The 22,393-nt window shown below is 37.1% G+C and overlaps 1 protein-coding gene across 1 annotated transcript in view; it reads left to right on the top strand.

The window, feature by feature from the left end:
• The window catches only part of LOC149181237 (regulator of nonsense transcripts UPF3-like), a 56,489-nt gene extending 37,001 nt beyond the window's left edge, over positions 1-19,488 (top strand). The window contains exons 9-13 of the mRNA XM_089414125.1: positions 16,238-16,538; positions 16,661-17,143; positions 17,316-17,440; positions 17,591-17,649; positions 19,040-19,488. Coding sequence (XP_089270251.1) covers positions 16,238-16,538; positions 16,661-17,143; positions 17,316-17,440; positions 17,591-17,635 — 954 coding nt within the window. The 3' untranslated portion in view covers positions 17,636-17,649; positions 19,040-19,488. The remainder of the gene's footprint in view (positions 1-16,237; positions 16,539-16,660; positions 17,144-17,315; positions 17,441-17,590; positions 17,650-19,039) is intronic.
• The last annotated feature ends 2,905 nt before the right edge of the window (positions 19,489-22,393 follow it).

Here is a 22,393-nt window from a genome sequence, read left to right as displayed (position 1 = left end):
ATATAAGGGTCTTGCTCACACATTCCACCAAACCCTAATGAGCTAGGGTTTCAATGTAGAAACATAGCAAACCCAACATTACCAAAACTTCAAAGGTTTGGGATTTTAGACCTTATCATTCAACCCTCTAGGTCAACACATATATCTAGGAATTCATAATCATTCATAAGCATACCATATCTCCAACAATATTGATACATTTGACCTAGACCAAGCTAGGGTTTCAATCAAAAGGACATATCTATATATGCCTAGATTTCATCATCATGCAAATACATTCATATCATGTGTTAGTCAAACCCAACTTCACAGAAAATATCAAATAAGAGTTGGACATTCAAACTTGATTTGACTAGGGTTAGATCAAACAAACACACACATACCGAGGAAATCATTTCTAAGACAATATAAGGGTTCCACCAAACCCTAATGAGCTAGGGTTTCAATGTAGAAACATAACAAACCCAACATTACCAAAACTAAAAAGGTTTGGGATTTTAGACCTTATCATTCAACCCTAACAAGTTAGGTTTTCAGATCATAGCAAAATCCCAAACATGACATCATCAAACTTCAAATAGCATTTCACAATATCCCTAAGCAGTTTAGGGTTTCAGACATTCACATTAGCATACCCTTTGGTTAGGGTTATCCATAACCTGTCTAGGGTTCTACAAAATCAGTTCAGAATATGGGAGGGGGTGGGTAGATTTATCAAGAGATGAATCACCCCAAAACAAGAATCATTATGATTCCATATAGCTAGACATAACAATGTTAGTAATATATTGTCAAATGGAGGTTCTCCTTCATACTTTTTGAGAATATAGCAGATGTCTTATGAAACATGAATATATGCTGAACTTCCAAAGATTCAAAGGTGATCCACACATGGCTTCTTTTTTGTGAATACTTCTTCAGGTGTTGTATTATCAAGGCTCTCATGAGGAGTCCTATTTTGAATGTATACGACTGTCATCGATGCCGCTTCCCATAAGAACTTTGGTAGATCTTGATCAAGGAGAATAGTTTGAATGCCTTCTTTAATTGACCTATTCTTTCTTTCGGCCAATTTGTTTTGTTCAGGATAAAAAGGGAACAATGAGCTCTCTCTTAATATCAGCGTCCTTGCAATATGCAATCAATTCCTTAGAAGTGTATTTCCCACCATTGTCAGACCTCAAAGTTTTTACCTTACTTTCGGTTAGGGTTTCCACTTCAACCCTAAACTCCTTGAACTTATCAAATACTTCATCTTTGTCTTGATGAGGTAGAGCCATGTCTTTCTAGAATGGCCATAAATGAATGTTACATAGTAGAGATGACCTCAAAGTGATTTGTCAAACATGGACCCACACACATCGGAATGGATGAGGTCTAATATCTCTTTAGACTTGGTTTCACTAATTTCACGAACTACAATAACCCTAGCATTATCAATACTAGAGTCTTTTTCCCAAACCAATACTTTTCCATCAACAAAAACAATCCTTTCCCTTTTATCTTCTAAACAATAAAAAACAATTCTTTTTCAAACTTGGAACATATAGAATGCAACTTTGATCCATTATCCAGCTTCAACGATGTTGATCCTACGCCTCTAACATCATAGTCATCAGTGAGAGAACCTGTAATAGCAACCAAGAATCCTTGACCCTTGACCTTGTTGAAAAAGTATTAGATGACCTTCTTCATCCAACTTCCAGTAGTGTTGAAACCCATTCTTATGTAGTTCATGATAGAGGGAGAATACATGCCAACGAAGTGATCTTCGACTCTTCCTGACCTTAGCTCAGATACCATGTTGGAAAATCAAAGTAACTATATCAGGGTTTGATTCTCTTTTCTTGATAACTACTTGTGAGTGTGTTGGCTTCTTTTACTTCTTTATTATCTTATCTTTCATTAAGCAATTAACATATTATGTGTGTATGAAGATCACAAAACAAGCGACACAAGATATAGGCACATGCCAGGGCAAAACCCCCCTCGAGGGGAAAACCCAGTCAAGATAATTCTTCCTTTCAATTGTATTCTTTGAGACACTTCACCCTAGACCAAGACCAAACCTTCCCTCCACACCAAGTCAACCTCCCAAATCTTCGACCCCTTCTAGCAACTTCAACTAGGTAGCAACTTCTGGCAACAATGAAATTTAGGAGACTTTGATCTCCCAATCTAGACCACGAAACAGAGAGAGAGAAACACCAATATTTCGAGTTTTCTTTTCTCCTTGGACTTCCCTAAACTCGCATTCATTTTGGCTTCCCGGCAACAGACTTCGGATTCTTTCCCAACTACAAGAGGATTTCACACTTTTTCCTAGCTACAAGAGATTTCGAACTTGTGTGTGAGAATGATGATCCAAATGAATTCGATGAGCTTGCTTTTATAGGCTCCATGTGAGGTCGAATAGGGCCCTTAGGTCGACTTGATCTTCTTCTAGGCTGACATGGTGTGGAGGTTACATAAATCATATTTGGCTCAATACTTAACCTTTTTACATGATTCAAAAGCCCAAGAAGGGTCTCTACAATGATTCTATTGACTCAGAATAAATCCTAGATGTCCTCAATGGGGACTTTGACCTAAAACATGGTGAACCAAGCATGAAACCCATGCCTTAATAAGTCACAATAATAATAAAAAAAATATTTTCTTTATTTTTTTTGACAAGTATGTTACATAATGACTTCAGTAAATTAATGAAGACTGAACATAGTTACATTTTCCAATAATGAGCACAATCAATGATGCTTTTGAGATGCTTCGACTTTTTCTTGTGGCATAGAATCCATGTACACCTCCATAGATTGATGATTTGATATAAAAAAAATCCAGTTACAACGTGAAAATCACTATGTTGTGATTGCGTATGGTGCTCCTTGTTGAAATTGAGAAATTATTTGACATTGATGAGGGATTGTAAGCTTGTGTGCACTATAAATCATTGGGTGCACACCCTTGGTAAAAAGGATTGTTTCATCCTTCTTGTGGAACTTCCATTGTAGCATTGGTTCAACAAGGAATTGGGTATAAAAGCTTCCATATACACTCCTCGTGAACATCTAGATTGGTTTGAGATGTAATTTGAGAAATTTCGGCGTGATTTGAAGATGTTTGTGGACATGATTGGAGAAAAGTTAATTCAGTGTTGACACAATTTGTTATTCTAGACTATGTATTTCAACATATGAGTATTCCATACAATCTTCTCAGTGAATTAGCATGCTAACTTTTGTTTGCTTATCCATGATATTGGAGATTAATGAAGGATAATAAAAGAAATATGAAGTATTGAAGTTCATAACCTTTGAAATTTCTCATGGATCCACATCTTTGTGACCTTTTGCCAATGCTTGCATATGGGCATCACAATTGCAACCAACAACACCAACAACAATAGATGGCACAAGTTTCGTGTAAATCTCCTCTATCTTTATCCCTTGAGTTTACTAACATTCCTTGTTGAACTTGTGCTAGAGGAGTCCACTTCTCCTAAAATGTGGAAGAAACTTCCCACAACACCACTTTTCCTATGATAAGTATTGTGGTACCTAAGCTGAATTGTGTAGCTCCCTCCTACCCATGTTTGGCCAATTTGTCTAGTTTCTACTTTTGAACTCTAATTCCATGACATGTTGTCATCCTCTAGACACTTGAGCCACCTTGAGAGCCCAAGCCGAACCTCTTCCACTCCCAATATCACACTAACAATATTTGATAGAGATAAGAACGACAACTTAGCCACAATAATGTACCAACATAGGACGCTCTAGTAGTTCATCCCACTTGCATTCTTTACTGATTTGGAGAATTGGTTGATTGAAAGGTGGTAAATCATGTTTCAATTTTTGTTATATTTAATTATTGTAAAGAATTTGAGGATATTTTATTAGATAATTCTTTGGATGCTTTGCTCAAATTGGATGAAGCTCCGTTGAATATGCTCTATGATGAGTATAGAGATCTAGTTAAAACTTGTGAGATCTTGAACACAAAAATGTGAGCTTGGTATGCGTCCCATATCCTTAGGTTTGTTGCGGTAATTGATAAAAATTAGGAAAGTGCTCTAAAAATAGAATATAACACAATAGGTCATCAATACCAGAGTTAACCTCGTGAAATGCATGCATGAGTTAGCATCGAAGAGTTTAGATAACTAGATTTCCAAACAATTCTTCAACCATATTTGGATATTGTTTAGGGCTTTGGTAGAAACATGTCACTCTTATAGAGTCATAAATAATTATTTTGTTTACAAGATGTCCTTGAGTACCACAACCTTGAACAACCTATCATGAATTCATGAAACAAGATTGTGTTGCTTTTTTTAAACCACACTATTTTGTATTTGCACCTTGAGGATGATCAAAGTTTTCATAATAAAACTCGACTCACGAGTTAAACACCATGAAATACAATAGAGAAATCCATTTAGGGATAGTAATATATTGAATAATGTATGAGAAAGTGATATGATATTATAAACGAGGGCCCCGTTTTGGTATGCGTCCCATATCCTTAGGTTTGTTGCGGTAATTGATAAAAATTAGGAAAGTGCTCTAAAAATAGAATATAACACAATAGGTCATCAATACCAGAGTTAACCTCGTGAAATGCATGCATGAGTAAGCATCGAAGAGTTTAGATAACTAGATTTCCAAACAATTCTTCAACCATATTTGGATATTGTTTAGGGCTTTGGTAGAAACATGTCACTCTTATAGAGTCATAAATAATTATTTTGTTTACAAGATGTCCTTGAGTACCACAACCTTGAACAACCTATCATGAATGCATGAAACAAGATTGTGTTGCTTTTTTAAACCACCCTATTTTGTATTTGCACCTTGAGGATGATCAAAGTTTTCATAATAAAACTCGACTCACGAGTTAAACACCATGAAATACAATAGAGAAATCCATTTAGGGATAGTAATATATTGAATAATGTATGAGAAAGTGATATGATATTATAAACGAGGGCCCCTTTTTAAATAGTAGGTGGGAGTGTTTGCTATGTCCATGGAATATTTGTACCAGGTAGTTCCACCCAAAGGGATCACTTCTTTTTGGTTGGATCATGGACCCTGACCCTGAGTGTCGAGAGAATTGAATCCATGACCTCCCAATAGCAAAGGTGCTTTAACAATGGGGACTCGACCAATTGTGCTGACCCTTGGAGTTGAGTTATTATTATTTATTATTTGCATTATATATATATATATATATATATATATATGTTCATAACGTTGTATTCTGCTTTAGAAATCCTTCGTCCTCAAAACATAGCTATGGAAGGGTTGACTATATTTGGCTTGTAATGTTTTTTCATCACTTATTTTCTTGGAGCTATCACTCACCTTTGATGATACGAGATGATATGAACTTTGTAGTGTTGAGCAAAATTGTTGAACCAAAAAATGATCTAACCATCTTAATTTGATCTTTTGCGGAGTGTTACACTAAATGATGTTGATACACAAATTGGTTAAGATATGCGATCTTATGATTTGGATGTTGATAAGGAGTTCTTGTAACTTGATTTGCCCTCATCATGCCTGTAATGTTTTCTTGGCTTACTTCAATTATATGATTTGCTTCATATGCTGATGTTGCTTGATTGATGACTAGATCTTCATTGGAATTTGCATTGTTTGTATGGTAACATGAGTATGTTTTCATTGTAGTTGGATTGACATTTTTCTGAGTCGTGAGATTAATGGGATCTGTATTTGTTCCCTTTTCCACAACTTAGACTTCTTTACCTGAAGACTTCTTATTCTTCTTAAGCTTTTTAATTTGTGTAAGTAATTTTTCATTTTGGTCTTTGATGCAAGAAGTTTCTTTATTTTGTCTATGATAATTTTGTCAATTTATTTTGCATATTTTGCATTGACTTTTGATTTCCTTGGAGGATTACCTTTTAGATATTTTTAAGGACTTTTGGTGTTATTGAATTTGACTCCAACATAACATCCTTTAGTGTTATCTTTTTCTTTTGTAGGAGAATGTAAAAAACTTATTCGTATTTAAGATGAAAGACCCTACTATTTCCATTTAGGGTGAACCCATAATTATGTCATCATCATCGCTCCTTAAAGATCTAACAATGAATCGTGATATAAATTTATAATCCCCATTGTTTAGTTGTAAGTAGGTTATATCACTAGGAGCCATAGAAATAGTAATATCTTTCCCTACAAGTGTTGCCTTGATTTGAAGCATAACTTTTCTAGTATTAGGAAATATTCCTTTTTACTCATTTTGCTATCGTTTAAAATTTTTGTAATATTTCACTAAAACATATTTATGATTTAAGTATTATTTTGTAATACCTTTTCTTTTCTTATAACTTGTACTTCAAAACTTCCTTCGAATTAAAAATTTTCTGTGGCTCTTCTTGCTTCCACTTTATATATATATATATATATAACTTTTCTTTAATAATCTCTTTATTTTATTTTATTTTCGTGAATGTGAAGATAAATTCTCTTATAACCTTTCATCTTAGTAATGTGCACTTTTTATAATATTACTTAAGTTCTCTTTGACTATATTAATGGCCTTCAAAAAATAATTGAAAGTAATATCTAAAATGTTACTTTTATATCTATTTTAATATATAATAATCCCTTGTGTTTCTTTTCAAATAATATCTTTATCAATATGACCTTGATGATGAATCTCATTCACTTTATAAATGCCCACTTCAATATTAAAATATATGTCTTGTTCGATTTATCTTATATAAAGATACCTTCCACGTAATACCTTTTGGTATGTAAGAATGAAAGTATTTGAGATAATGGTTTAAGAGCGTTAAATTTAGTTAATATATTCATTTATTGATATATCTTGTTTTCATATAAATTGCTATTATGGCAGTGGTAGATGATAGGCCACTTTTTATGTAAGGTTGTGACATTCAATGCAAGTCTTCTCACAATAATTATGTCGGGGACCAATTCTTTTCAAACTGTTGGTAGTGGTTACAACTTTGGTTTTCGCCAATTTGGTAGCTAATTTGATAGATCAACTAGGGACAACAATAATTATGCCATTCAAGATGGTCAATCAACATTTTCCTAGAGTTTAAGGTATAATATGCCCTTTACTTATATTAGCTAGCGAAATACCACGAGTCAAATATCGTACAACATTTAGACTTTGTCCTTGTGTCTTGATATGTCCAAGATGGCTTCAAAAAGATGACGGCTCGATTTTTTGATTTGTACAATGGTGGGAATTTTTCCTTTCATGACTCTTGCCCAATTAACTTGAAAAGGTGTATTGTTGCGAGTATGCACAACGACAGAATGTGGTAGAAATAGGTATGGAAGGTGGTTGTTACAACAACAATTGTATTGTAATTGAATTGAACAATGTTGGAAATATTGTCATTGATGTCAAAAATGGGGGAGACTACATATGTCCAAGTACAAGTGCACAAAAGAGATTTGAGGTGTGCAGGAGGAGTTGGGGTGTTATTAAGGAGTAAGGTCTATGTTGCTGTGAAGTGCATTGTTTTGGGGTTGTGAGTGCGTCAGTTTTATATTCTAGGGAATAATACTATGAGGTTTGCTATGGCATGAAGGCTAAATCTGACTAGGGTTGGGTTGGAAGCTATGTCTGGGGTATAAAACAAGGAGAGGCATTGGACTATTAAAATTAAGAAAATGATGATGCTGAGAAATGCATGAAGTATGAGCATGTACGTGATGTCAAAAGTGCTATGTGTATGAAGGACTTAGGTTGGTGCCTATATAGGTGGTGGTTAACTAAGGAGATTGGTATCTCAATAAGATTGCATCGATGCTAGTCACTGAAGTAGGACAAAATTGACAGAGTACAATTGTTGTATGGAAAATTTTATTGAGTAAGAATGGAAATTGTGTGAATTGCACGATGGATGTGTGGAATTTTGATGAATATGTGAACTACAACTATGTACGACAAGAAGTGCGTATGACCTGTAGATATTTTAGCAATACAATAATATTTTTCCTTTCCTTTATAATTGTTTGTCTTTATCTTTAGTGATTTTTAGTTTAGTGTGTATGCCATGTAGAGATTTTAGCAATAGAATAATATTTTTCTTTTCCTTTATAATTGTTTGTCTTTAACTTTAGTGATTTTTGTTTTCTTTGAATTCGTAGCAAATTATTTTTTTCTTCAACACAAAATTTCCAACTTAGAATAAGAGTTGGTTGTGGTCAAGGACTAAGATTAGAGAACTTTGGAAAATGGGGTTGGCCAAAAGCCAGGTTTGACAAGGCTTGAATGAAACATGGTCAATGGCCGTGATAAAAAACGAAGCTCTCATACCAAATGTGATAATCAAACCTGGCTCACGAGTTAAATACCCAAAATATTTGGAATACAATAAAGAAATACATTTAGGAATAATAATATATTTAATAATGTATGAGAGAATGATATGATATTACAAATGAGTGCCTTCTTATAAATAATAGGCATGAGTGCCCTTTCATTAAGGGTCTTTTAGTTGGGACCTAAGTTAGATGACACGAGGACACGTGATACAAGGGACATGTATATAGGAGTATTTGACATGAGGCACAACCACCTTAGAAACATGACATAGAGGACACATTATATATATGCATATTGTGCATGATCCATATTTTTTTAGAAATTAGAATATCCACATATATGAATCGGGATGATATCTAAATTACTAATGAGTCCATTACTGCTCTCCTCTGCTGCATTTTCTTCATTTGTAACTATTGACTGGTGTATTCATGATACAACTTCAAACATACATCTAGATTCTACATTGTAAATCTAAAATTTGTGAGTTGTACAATGTAACATTATGCATACAAATACAAGTGTGATAGATTCATCAATGATCCAATAGGAGAAAGACAAGAACCTGCAGTTTTCTCATTAAGTCATCAAAATCAATGTGTTACATAGGTAGTAGCAATGTCAATGGAAAATACAAAACAACTACAAGGTAGTAGGTAGCTCCTCAATCATCATCATCAAAATCAGCATCACTGTCATGGTCACCATGACTACACCAGTCCATAGTTACAAATGAAGAAAATCTAATACTGGAAAAATTGGTTACAATGCATTAAAAATATGCATTTTTTTTCCAATATTTAGATTTGAACAATGCCATCTTTGTTCATCACCTCATTCAAGGTTGACATAAAGGGATCAAAATCAGTCTTACACCCACTTTTCTTAGTAAATCCTGCAGAAGTCCGACTTTCCCTAGTAAATCCAGCAGAAGTTTTGAAAGTTGTCTATCCCTCCTTGGTAGGCAATCAAGGTGACAATGGACCTCCTCTTACTGCCTTCATCCTTTGAGTCGAACCATTTAAAAGTCGGAATTGGAATTGGAATAGACCTAGGCTCAGATTGGACTCACATGGGAATTGACTGAGACTTGGTTCATGAAATGGTTTACTAAAAGACATAAAAATATAAAAATTGTATTTAAGAAAATATATTCATGTCACGAGTGTTGGACTGGTTGAACTGGCCGATCTGACTAGTTCTGTCCTGAACTGGCTGCTTTGTCCTCTATTAGGTTCAATCTGACTGGTTTGGGTTCCAGTTTGGCTGGCTTTTGAAGCACAGAGTCCATTTGTCTTGAAATTATTTTTTTATGTTTTTGTAGAATTAGGTTAGAGCATTGTGCGGTCATCCTTATGAGGATTTTGCGGGAGCTGAAACTGAAGCTTTGTATGGTTTCCTATCGAATCTGCTGTTGTTTCTCTCAAACATTCTTGCTAACGACAGAGTAAACATGATGAATTAAGGTGAGGAGGGGCATTCAAAGAGAGTACATGAACTTGTGAGATGGTCAAAGTAGATCCTCACAAATTGCAGGGTAGAGAGGTCTCAGAATAATCAACAATGGCTCTGCCGCATAAAATTAGATGAGCCAGTCTCCTCAGAAGAACAAACAGCCATGTAAAGCTGTGCCTTGTCACGAAGAGATCCAAAGTATGAAGATAAGAAACAAGTGTGAAGATGCTCTCTAAGGGGAATCTGTTCCAGTGTTGAAACTTTTTTTTTCCATTTTTTGGATAACATTAGAAAACTTCAAATACATTGTGTTTACCAATCAAGGTTTACTGCTTTGTGTGGTTATATTTGGTATAAGTCAATGTTTTGTGGCAATAATATTGTTGCTAGGTCAGCCTGTAAGGTCTTTCTGCAGCAACAAGGTCATTTGATTAATTTTTTCTAGGTTGATTGTGTTGACAAAGTTTGAGCAGGGCTTGTTTTTTCCAAATGGAGTTTTTTGATATAATATTGCAGCCTATTTTAATGGTATTTATTTTTTTTCTTGATCCCTTCTGGAAATTAAACTTCTAGGTGACCCATATCTTCCAATGTTATTAGAATTGTACTTCTCATTGAACCGGTCAACCTTTAAAGGTGAACAGGGCTAAAATTGGACCAAAAAACCAGTTGACCAAAATACTTAAACATTCAAAATTTTGAAAAAAAAAATTCATGTGCATCTATATGAATCCAAACGATTATACAGAAATATTGAAAGGTTCTCATGTATATACTATATAGCAAGGACACATATAATGAAAATAGCATCAAGTGCAATGCATCTCTGAGCCAAGAATACAGCAATGAAGAGGCTCTAAATGGCATCTTGAGATTAAAAAAAAGTCAAACTGCAACAAATAACTACATATCTTCAAATCCTTCCTATATTTGGATCCTTATCATCAATATCACCCTCTAAGCATTAAAATAAGATAGAAGATGTTGGTTTTTACTAGTACTGTCCCTTGATTGTCAATCTGCCCAAGAACAATGACATAAATAACTAACTTGCTGATGTAGATCCTTCAACAACAGTTCTTTCAGCCCTCTTTTGTCACTGACACCTAGCAGTGCTTTGCCTCCTTTGCTCACAGAGAAATTTGCTCCTTTAATGTCTCTGCATACTAGCTGTCCACAATGCACTTTGTCCTTCAAGAAACACTGTATAATCAGCTCCTCATTAGCTCAGCTTCTCACCAAGGTTACCTGGGAGCATGAGCGAGGAGCGACATTTTCAAAAGCTCCCGGTTTGGGAGCAAATTTTATATAATATATATTTTTATATATTTTGATGCATATATGTCAACAAAAACATGTAGAATGATGAATTAGATATAAAAAACATAAAAACATGGATTGAACCATATAACATCAATCATCTAGAAGTTAGAATTCTCATCAATCACGCCACAAGTTAGTAACATACAACATAATGAGTCTCATGATTCATCAATCTTAAAGTTTCAAGCTTTCAAAATTCAATATATAACATTTATCATCATTACCAAATGATAGAGCATTGTGCTGTCATCCTTATGAGGATTTTGGGGGAGCTGAAACTGAAGCTTTGTATGGTTTCCTATCGAATCTGCTGTTGTTTCCCTCAAACATTCTTGCTAACGACAGAGTAAACATGATGAATTAAGCAATATCTGTTCTTCGTTGCCAAATTCTTCAAATGTGCCAGGCAAACCAAATTGTTCCAAATAATGAGACGAACAGATAATGATTTCCAAGTTACTGTCCTGATTCTCTCAAATTTGGTAACTAAGCTCTAGATCTCCTATTAATCTCCCTTTTTTAGGGGCAGAAGTTGAGGAGGGACATTCAAAGAGTGTACATGAACTTGTGAGATGGTCAAAGTAGATCCTCACAAATTGCAGGGTAGAAAGGCCTCAGAATGAGGTTCCAGCTCCCCTGGAACCATGCTTCTCACAATCATCAACCCTTCAAATTACTGTACAAGTCAGCCCTTTGCTAGATATAATTCAACAATTCACCTCAACAATCATTTAACCACAGAATAACAACTCATTTGCTGGGCACCTATAGTGCTGGGACTCTCGGCTTGTTTGTAGTATGTACAGAGTCTGAGGCTTTTTTTGGCCTCCTACTAGGCTTGTGGCCTAGTCACAACCAGCGCGGACCTCCTCAGAATGTCTCCTATAGATTTCTGGTGGCCAGATCAGTGACTCAACCATCTCTGTTCAAGAATCTAAGGTTTAGGTGGCTCCTCATAGGGCTTTGGCCCCCTTCCTCTTGGACAGATCAACCTCCAAAGATTGCTGCGTCCTCCTAGGGTTCAGACCTTGAGTAGAACAACCTTTAAATACTGGTAGTGTCAACCTCCTAGGGCTTCGGCCTTCCTTTGGGCATGAACAGAATTTGGCCAACACTGATACTTGGCCTCAGAATTTCAGCAAAATAGAGATGCAAGAAACTCGACCTTCTTTCTTGGGCATCGATCCTTCTTAATACATAAATAACAACTTACTCGACCTCTCTAGGTGATTTGTGGCTTCTCCTTGTTGGTATCCTTCACAAAGATGAGTGCTATGATGTGTTAAGACCTCTCCTAAGTCTCCTTTATTTCTGTCTCTCCATTGTTGCATTTAGGTGCCCTTTGGGTCTTTAGCCCACAACACTGGGTCTAAAGCCCACAACTTTGGTGCTTTGCCCACAAAAGGCTCATATTCGTGGGTCAACTCCACACAAACCTAGTACCCCAAGGTTTGCGTGAGTACCTCCCAAGTTACACTTTTCAGCGCTCCCTGTTAGCGAGGGAAATACTACTATACCTCCTAAGCATCTCATCTTTCCCATATAGGCCAACTACCCATCTGCACGACTGCTCTCCATTCATTGTATGCTTTGTAATTTGTCATGAAAGCATAGCCTGTAGTGTGAACAACACTCTTTTTGAAATTATCCTTGCCATTAGATTCTAGAAGCTTCACGCTTCTTCTTTTCCTCATAGGCCTTCATGCCATTCCAAGGTTCTTCCTTGTAAGGTGTGGAAGTCTCCTTTCGTCCCTTTGACGATGCTCTCTTCTTGGGATGCAGATTCCCCCTCTAGATCTGCAAACTCCTTCTCAAACTTGACTCCGTTGAGTCTCAGAAAGCTTGTTCTTCCCTTGATCTATGGGCCTGCCCTTTAGCCTATATAGACCCTTCTCCCTAACTCCAAAGATTTCTTCATGTGGAGTTATAGCCACTGGTCTTGAGTATCACCTTCCCATCTTGGAATAATATTTTGAATCCCTTAGCCTCAATCACTGAGACAAACAACATGTTGCATTTGAGCGCCGATACCCACAATACGTCTTGAACTTGTAGTAGCTCTCTTGAATCCATCTTGAATGGTATAACCCCTGCCCTTTTGACAATGTTTTGATGCTTATCACCAATCTTCATGTGCAAACTAGAGTCCCACTCCGTTAGGGTCAAAAATACTTCCCACAATCTTGTCATATGCTTCGACGCCTCATTGTGAATGAAACAATCACCCTCGCATGTGTGGTGCTTTGAGAAATGAGAGACTAGAGAAAATTCATCATTGAATCTTCTCGCGAAATCATCCTGCTCGGTTGCAGAGGAAGCAAATATTGTTGTCTTTTTCTTCTTCTCATTATCTCCTTTCTTCCTACGCAGACACTTGGATAATGACCATGCTAGCCACATGTGAGACTTCACTTTGCTCAAGTCCTTGCCAGTTGAACTTCCCCTTGCCTTTAGTCTTACTAGCAAGAGCCATATTCTCTTCATCAGAATTCTTCTTTTGAAGGTCCTCATCGCGAAGTTCTTCGTGGATGAAATCATCCCATAGCCTCTTCCAATCTGAAAACTTATCTTGAGTGACAATCCCTTTGATAAATGGCTTCCATTCCTTGGTGAAGCCCTTCAAAGCAGTCCTCACTAACATAGAATCAGGAATGTTATCCCCAATCGAAGCTAGCTCATCAGGAACTTGAGAAATGTTTGTCAGATACGGAGCGACACCCCTGCCATCCAACATCTCCGTGTTCTTGAGCTTATCTTCCAATACCAACAGCTAGTTCTCATTCTTATTTTGGAAAAAGTCTTGAAGAGCCTTCCACATCTCATGTGCAGTGTTCTTCTTGGTAAGATGAGGTATCCAGTGATTCTTGACACCATCTAGGATGATGAGCTTAGCCTTCACATCCAACCCTTCATATACTTCCAACTCATTGGGATCCAGCTTGATCCTTTCTTCCAAGGACTATAGTTGGATAACCTATCCAACCTATCCTCATATCTCAAGCCAACAATCATCTTCAACATGCTGTTAGTCCTTGACCAACAAGTCAACCAACTCCCTTTTGAGCTATTTGATGTGCACACTCTGATTCAGCTGTCCCTTCAAAGTAGCTCTGATACCATATTGATTTTTACTATTTCTTCAGATCAAGTCAATGTTTAATCACAATCATAAACACACTGAAATACACAACTTCAAGCACTTTGCACAGCGGAAATGTAACAACAGTGAATCAATGAAGTACACAATTTTGTAGGCCTAAAACTTGTTTTTATTGGTCCTTCAATAAAACAAACATAGGGGTCCTGTGCCAGGGATCATGGCCCTTACACAGCCCTGATACAAGACACTAGTATACACAGAATACACTAGTGCTTGAGGTCTGTCCTTTGATCCTCAGTCTGCCCAATAACAATGACAAAAATAAGAAACTTACTAGCTGATGTAGATCCTTCAACAACAATCCTTTCAGCCTTCTTTTGTCACTGACACCTAGCAGTCCAAACCCTCCTTTGCTAGACAATCTTCAACAATTTACCTCAGCAATTATTTAACCAAACCCTCCTTTGCTAGACAATCTTCAACAATTTACCTCAGCAATTACTTAACCACAGAATAACAACTCATTTGCTGGTCACCTATAGTGCTGGAACTTCTTGGTTTGTCTGTACACAGTCTGAGGCTTTTTGGCCTCCTACTAGGCCTGTGGCCTAGGCACAACCAGCTCGGACCTCCTCAGAATGTCTCCCTCAGCTCTTGGGTGGCGATATCAGTGGCTTGGCTCTCTCTGTTCAAGAACCTGAGGCTTAGGTGCCTCCTTCTAGGGCTTCGGCCCACTTTCTTTGGACAGATCAGCCTTCAAGTATTTTCTGTGTCCTCCTCCTAGGGTTCAGATATTCTTCCCTGAGCAGAATGACCTTCGAATACTGGCAACCTCTTCCTCCTTAGGGCATGAACAAAATTCACCCAGCACTGATACTTGGCTTCAGAACTTCAGAAAAACAGAGATGCAAGAAACTCGGCGTTCCTTCTAGGGCATCATAACAACTTACTCGACCTCTCTAGCTGATCTGCAGCTTGTCGTTGTTGCTATCATTAACAAAGATGAGTGCTATGATGTGTTGAGACCTCGTCTAGGTCTCCTTTATTTATATCTCTCCATTGTTGCCTTTAGGTGCCCTTTTAGTCCATCAAAAGTGCCTTCATACAACAAATAGAATAAACAAATGTTATCTTTGGGTCTTTAGCCCAAAACATTGGGTCTAAAGCCCACCGCTTGGGTACTTTGCCCACAAAAACTCATTTTTGTGGGTAACTCCCCACAAACCTAGTACCTCAAGGTTTGTGGGCATACCTCCCAAGCTACACTTTTCAAGAGAAAAAGCTTAACATGCCAAATCAGACATTTTTCGAGTGAAGGGTACCGTTTTACTAGGGACATGACAGAGGAGTTCAATTATTAATGCCACCCTCTTTGAGCTACATAGAGGGCTCGGTGCTGTAGATTAAATACCAGTTTTGTGCCCTCATACATGACATAATACATGGAAACATTGCAAATCTGCCAATCCTGAAATCCAGAAAACTGTTAAGTCTGCTGAATGTTGAAACTTGGAAACATGGAAACATGGAAACATGGAAGCATTGCAATCCTGAAATCCAGAAAACTGTCAAGTCTGCTGAATGTTGAATGGGATCTAAAATTCTATTTTCTCCATATAAAATTTCTTTAAATGGCATTAGTAGGGCCCTAGAGCTGGGTATTGTGTTTGGAAATAATGTAATTTAATATTATTGCTTTAAAAAAAGTTATGGTTGTTCATAGCCACACCATACAGAACTGGATGGTTTGGTTCTTACTTCTTAAAGGTTGGTTCAAAACCAAACCAGGCAAAAATGGCCTGAATCACCTGACCGAACCAGTTTTCCCTCCAAACTGGCCTGAGTGGCCAGTTCTGATAACACTGGTATTTTCAGTCTGTAATAGTTTGTTGCATTGTTTGTTGTAAAATGGATGGTACTTAGTTGAATGTTTGCTTTTATATGTCTAGGTGAGGGCATAATAATGTTGGTTAGTAGTTGGGAGTTGTTTTCTTTTGGTCACATTTTTGTGATTGCCAGGGACGTATTACTGAGGCATCCTTCTCAAATAGTATCGGTGTTGCTGTTCAACCTCAAAAACGACAAATGTCATCTATCAAAGGCGTTTCCTTGGCACAACATCATGGTGGATCAGTGAATCAGCAGGGAATGACATCTCCTGTTAGAGGATCTCCATTAACATCCTTCAAACTGCATCAACGCCGTGAGCCTAGTGGGAGAACTGTGAAAGGCATTTTAGTAAATAAGGACTTTCAGCAACCTCAGTCACTTGCAAACTTGCAATCTGAGCAGCAAAATCAAGTGTCATATGCACAAAAAGGTATGCAACATTCTAGGTGTCTTGTTATTTGATTAATCTGAAATACTAGTCTAATTTTCTCAGCAGTTCCCTAATGACTAATCAATGAGATTTCTCTGATATAAATACTAAACAATTTTTAGATGAGAAGCTGGCTACAATTGATTTGCATGCTGTTGCAAATATAGCTGAAAAACATGATAGACGGATGAGGAATAAGGACAGGCCTGATCGCCCCGTTTGGACTCCTCGTCGACGCTCTGATGGAGCTTTTGGTGCAGATGAATCTCAGCCATATATTTCTTTTGACGGCACACAGCTGTCATCCGATGTGGTAGTGCCCATAAGATCCGAAATTAATGTTGAAGGGGTTTCTCAGTTCCATCATGGACCAACCCTTGGGTTAACAGATTTTTCTATAGAGGATAATTTATCAGTGGATAATTTTAGTCCCAATCCATCTGGAGCTCTGGGGAAATCCCGTCTTGTTGATTCAACAGGTGCTCAAATTGTCCGGTCAAATCGTATGAACAGTAACACTAATTTTGTGCCTTGCTTGGAGCAATCTTCAATTCAGGGAGAACAGAAAAGTGAGATGTTGATGACAAGCAGGACTGGAGAAAATGGTGAGTTTAGTATGCTTTTTTTTCCCTTTCATTCTCTCTTTGGTTTAGTGGAAAGATATGTTTGAGCCGTTACTTACAAGGTCAAATAATTGGGCATTGAGAAATCCAGAACATTTTTTTGTATTTATGGCTTATTTATGATGTTCGGATATATGTGTGTGTATATAAGCAGGAAATCACAGACAAATTATGAGGCGCCCACTGCCATTAGGATTAAAGGAATTGGACAGTTCTCTTATTGCATCCGAGTCAAAATCTTCCAAGCGAGGTGGTGCTTCGGGCTATGGAAACCATGAGGTGAGATATACTGGGTTAATAGTAGTGGATTTGATCACAATCTATTTTCAATTTAACGTGGTTGCAAAGTGTCTTTGTTCCGTTTTCAAAGAATGGTATTGACCATTCTTTTGTATTGATTTGTGTTTTGTTATCTGATGGTTTTTTCAGAAGCAGGTTTGGGTTGCGGTTCAGAAATCTGGATCTGGTTCTTAAGTTTAATGGAGATGGTAAGAATTATGTGATCTTAAATGTTTTCTGGGTTTTGTTGATTCATGGTTTTGAAGGATATTATTGATTCTGTTTTGGTCTTTCTTTCCTTTCTGACCTCCTTTTTTCTGTTTTGTTAAATAAATCACAAGGTAAGTCCATAAACAATGCTATAATTATCAACAAAACCCAGGTTGACTCTGCTGGTGATATGCTACTAGACACATCTGGATCTTGCTGGAGTCTTGCTCACTACTATAATCAAATATTTTATTAAATTTATATAATTCACTCAGTCTAGTCCTGAGAAAAAATTACGTGGTTGTCAAATAGGTAGGACAAAAAACAACTGGCTGAATAACATGTGCTTATATAAATGATTCTCAAGGATATTGTGCTTATACCTGGTTCTCAAGGATGCTATCTTTCCTTCTTGACCTGCATTTTTCTGTCTTCTCTAATAAATCGAAAGGTGAGTCCATAAACAATGTTATAATTATCTACAAAGCACAGGTTGACTGTGCTGGTGATATGCTACTAGCGACATCTGGATCTTGCTGGAGTTTTGATCACTAATTTAATCAAATATTTCATTAAATTATATCCGTAACTTTCAGTCTAGTCCTGAGAAAATTGTACCTGGTTATCAAATAGGTAGGACAAGAAACAACTGGCTGAATAACATGTGCTTATAATAAATGATTATTTCATAATAGGATTGTTAGCTCAATACTGGACCGTAGTTCTCAGTATATTGGTTCCTGATGCTACCTGCAACTGGCAACCATTATCTTACCTTTTATGCAGTTCTGATCAAGGAGTTATATGGTATATCGTCAGACTACATATGCCTGGAAACTTCCTTTAGCATTTCCTATCTGGCATTGTTACTGGTTTCTCTCAACAGTTTTCCATTGTTTCATATATAATATAGCATTGCAATTGTCCTTTTATTTGTTCTCTGTAGTCTCTAAGGATTTAATTTAGGTACTATAGATTCTAGAGACAACTTTCTGTTGCAAGGAAAATGATAAACCAGTTTTCATCCATGATCTGTCAATTAGAAATTCGGATGTTCTCAGTAGGGGCCTGCTTTTTTTCCAACTATGTTGATTAGTTCAGAAATTTATTGGTGGATTAGATGGGTGTATAGTATACTGACCTAGGGTTCTTATTGTTGGTCATGTTGTACATTTTATTGGTCATCGTGATAAATTCTAAAATTGCAGCACATCAGAGTAATTAATCATGCATTCTCTCCTGGTTTCAAATTCTATAATATGTAAATGTAACTGTAGTAGATATTTCAATTTGATATGGCAATTTATTCTTGAACTTTATTACTTCAATAGGTATACTCAAATACTGTCTGAAAGTGGCTGAAATTGGATGCTTATCATTTTGATGCAGAGTGGGGAAATGCTATGCAACTGATTTAATGTGGGATGTTGACTTTGGTCACTACCTTCAGTTTCGGCTTTATTGTGACTTGTACAAGCTATTGGTGTCTAATGTGTTGGAAGTACGCAACTGGCATGTTTTCAGTTGGTAAAGCATTAAGAGGTCTGTCAGAGACAAAAGATGAACATATAGCTGGTGAGTCCAGGAGCTTTCTTGCTGCTACACATCTACAATATAGCAGGTCTGCCTCTGGTCCATTGGCTTGGACTGTCGAAGTGATAAAGTTACAAGCTAGCAATTTCATGGATTATCTGGTTTGGACCATTTGTTTTGGGAGACAACAAGTCTTAGTTGTCCTGGGAAGTGTTCTTGCTTGGATCAGGTGGGAGGTTATCTTCTGTATTGGCCTATTACCGGTGCAACTTTTGTGAAGGCATATCAGTATATATTCAACTATATTCCAGTCATGATGGTATATATTCAGCAATCTAAACAAATTATTGCTTGGGACTGCCACAAGCTTTAGTCAAGCTGAGGTGGTCCCTGGACTTTTCTGGTTAGGGCAGGACTGGCTTGCAGAATGAATTTATATGCTGAGCAGGATTTCTGCCCTGGGGCTGGGATTCCTAGTTGAATATTTCTTTTAGTTCCTAGAATTGGATCTGTTTTTTTTTTATCTGGGAAAAAAGTGAGTATACCCATTGCTTATGCACAGATTGTATCCGGGTAAAACAAAAATAAGACTTTACACTGAAGGTCCGCCCTAATCAAGGCACATCAACCAGGAGATCCTGGCTATTTCTCCTAGTTTATTTGTTCTTTATCACTTATATCCTGTACAGATGAATTGGTTATATTCAAGCTGCTGAGGCTTTCTATAAATTAGATGAATGTTCCAGGCCAGAATAGTATACATAAGAATGAAATTTAACATTTATACATGAATAAAGATTTTTTGTGTCAAGGCTTATGTTTTAGAAAATATTGCCATGGTTAATTTATGGCCATTTATCTACAATATTGGAGGGTTGAAAGCATTCATATGGGAAACTGTCTGGCATTCTTAGTGGTGATTTACTTTTGGCTATAACATTTTTGTGTTGCTAATATTGTTTTGATGTCAACAACAATTTGTATCGAAGTATAATCTTTCGCTTCTCTTGTTTTACACAGAAGTTTTGTTTCTGATAACGTTCCATCTGTCTTGTTTTCATGCATGAGAAATTGCATTTATGTAGGCATTATCTGGCTATTCATATTTCAAGGGGGATGCATCAAGAAGATGATCTGTCTATTCATATATCAAGGGGGTTGCATGAAGAAGATGTCTATGTTCTTGTCACAATTTATTTCTGTTATCTATCAGCGTGGAAGTTGCAATATTTACTTTAGGATGAGCATTCTGTATGATATCTCATTGATGATTAACAATTTGTTAGATGGTCGGAGAGCGCAATAAAGAGCTGGGCCTTCTGTTCACTGGTAAGGTTACATAATGCTAAGCCGGTCACCAGGGTTCCATTTTCGTTATGGTCCACTCCCTCTGAATGCCACGTTAAAAAAGTAAACGGCAAGCCATACACTAGGGTTCCATTTTCATTGTGGTCCATTCCCATGAATGCCACGGTAAAATAGTAACGAGGCCGAGTACAAGTTCTGATCAAATTTATGATAACAGATACTAGTGTTTCTAAGATGAAACTTCCACTTTCATCGTGGTCCACTCCATGTCACGTTAAAAATGTAAGAGGCAGAGGCAGTGCAAGTTCTGATCATTTTTTTTTGCCATGGTGAATTGGTAATTTGCTGGAGCAATCTTGGTGAGGCCCAAGATCAAACCAAGAATGCAAGTTCTTATCAAATTAATTTGTTTTTTTTGCCATGGTGAATTGGTAATTTGTTGGAGTAATCTTGGTGAGGCCAAGATCAAACCAAGAATATATCCAATAGCTCATATGTCAGATATACCAGAAATTTATGTCTTAAATTTTTTCCCTGAGACTCTAGGGAGGGTAGGAGGGGCGGGGGGTGCGGCGCTGCTACTCTTTGAGCTTTGAGCCTTATCACAATGGGCCAAAGATGTTACATCCCATTGTGCCCCACAAGAAGACTTTAATTAATTTGAATATTATTTCAACCTACCTATCTGGCTGAAGATTTGATAATTTCATACATTTATCTTGTTAATAGTCTGATTACAGATGAAAGAAGATGCTTGATTGACCATTGGGAGATTGAGTAACTAAAACTTATTACTTCCATCTTTTCTCCTTCCTTTTTGTTGGCAGAGGGTGAGGAAATACCAGGAGGACCGTATACCAGAGTGATTTATTTCTAATGAAAAGAGAAGGAACGAAGAAAGTAAGAGCTTTTGTTTCTCATAGCACTTAACGTTTTCCTTCTCTCGTCGATACTACCGAATGAACCCATGCTTGTGTTAGTGCTCTTTTATAGATTAACACATCAGCTGCGTCTTCCGTTTCTCATCGATACTTCCTAATGAATCCATGCTTGTGGTAGTGCTCTTTTAGAGGTTTGGGGGAGATGATTTAGAGAATTGCTTGTGTCATTGGGAACGGGCAAAATTTTGTGGTATGTTGGTGTATTGTAGACTTAGAATCTGTAAGAGGTGAGTGGACTTTCTTTGACAATGAGAATATGGATGCGTAACGCGACGTGCATGATTAGACGGCTGGGGCAGATGGCTTTCGCTCCCCCTAGCTGGGATCGAATCCTGCGGGATGTTTCTGTGGACCGCGCTTTGGTCATCTGCTGGCTTCGGCCTTATGGACGATTTGTAACGGCTATGCCGTAAATATTCTGAAATTCTGCTGGCTTCGGCCATATGCTGTAAAATTCTGCTGGCTTCGGCCATATGTTGTAAAAATCTGCTGGCCTCGGCCATATGTTGATTTTCCCTCTGAAAAAAAATAAGCATGGAGTTGTGTTTGAGCCCCGAGTTTTGCTATCTCAAAATTAAAATAAATAAGCATGTGAGTTGTGTTTGAGCTCTGAGCTTTGCTATCAGAAAATCGAAATAAATACCTCTTGGTTTCTTTGATTGACAATAATGGAAAAAGGCCATTGCAATTTGGCAACTGTTTTTGCCTGTTGTATATATTTTAACTGTGGACCTGTCAATTGGCAATTGTTTAGAAATTAAAAAGTAAATTTCCCATTAGTTTGATGGGTTGTCCTCGGAATACTTTAGCCTTTTCTGTAGTTAATATTTTATTGTATTAAACTTAATTTGGAGAGTGGCTCATTGGAAATGGGGTGTAATTGTGGGTATTAAAATCTGTAAGAAGTGAATGTGGACCTTCCAAGCCACAATGAGAACGTGGTGCCTCATAAACATGGAGT

Source organism: Pinus tabuliformis, chromosome 3_2, assembly GCF_031772625.1.
Source record: "Pinus tabuliformis cultivar Carrire ecotype Pingquan chromosome 3_2, CPIR1, whole genome shotgun sequence".
In the NCBI taxonomy this organism is placed as follows: domain Eukaryota; kingdom Viridiplantae; phylum Streptophyta; class Pinopsida; order Pinales; family Pinaceae; genus Pinus; species Pinus tabuliformis.
The sequence above is the reverse complement of the archived record's forward strand: the minus strand, read 5'-3'. Positions and strand labels throughout refer to the sequence as shown.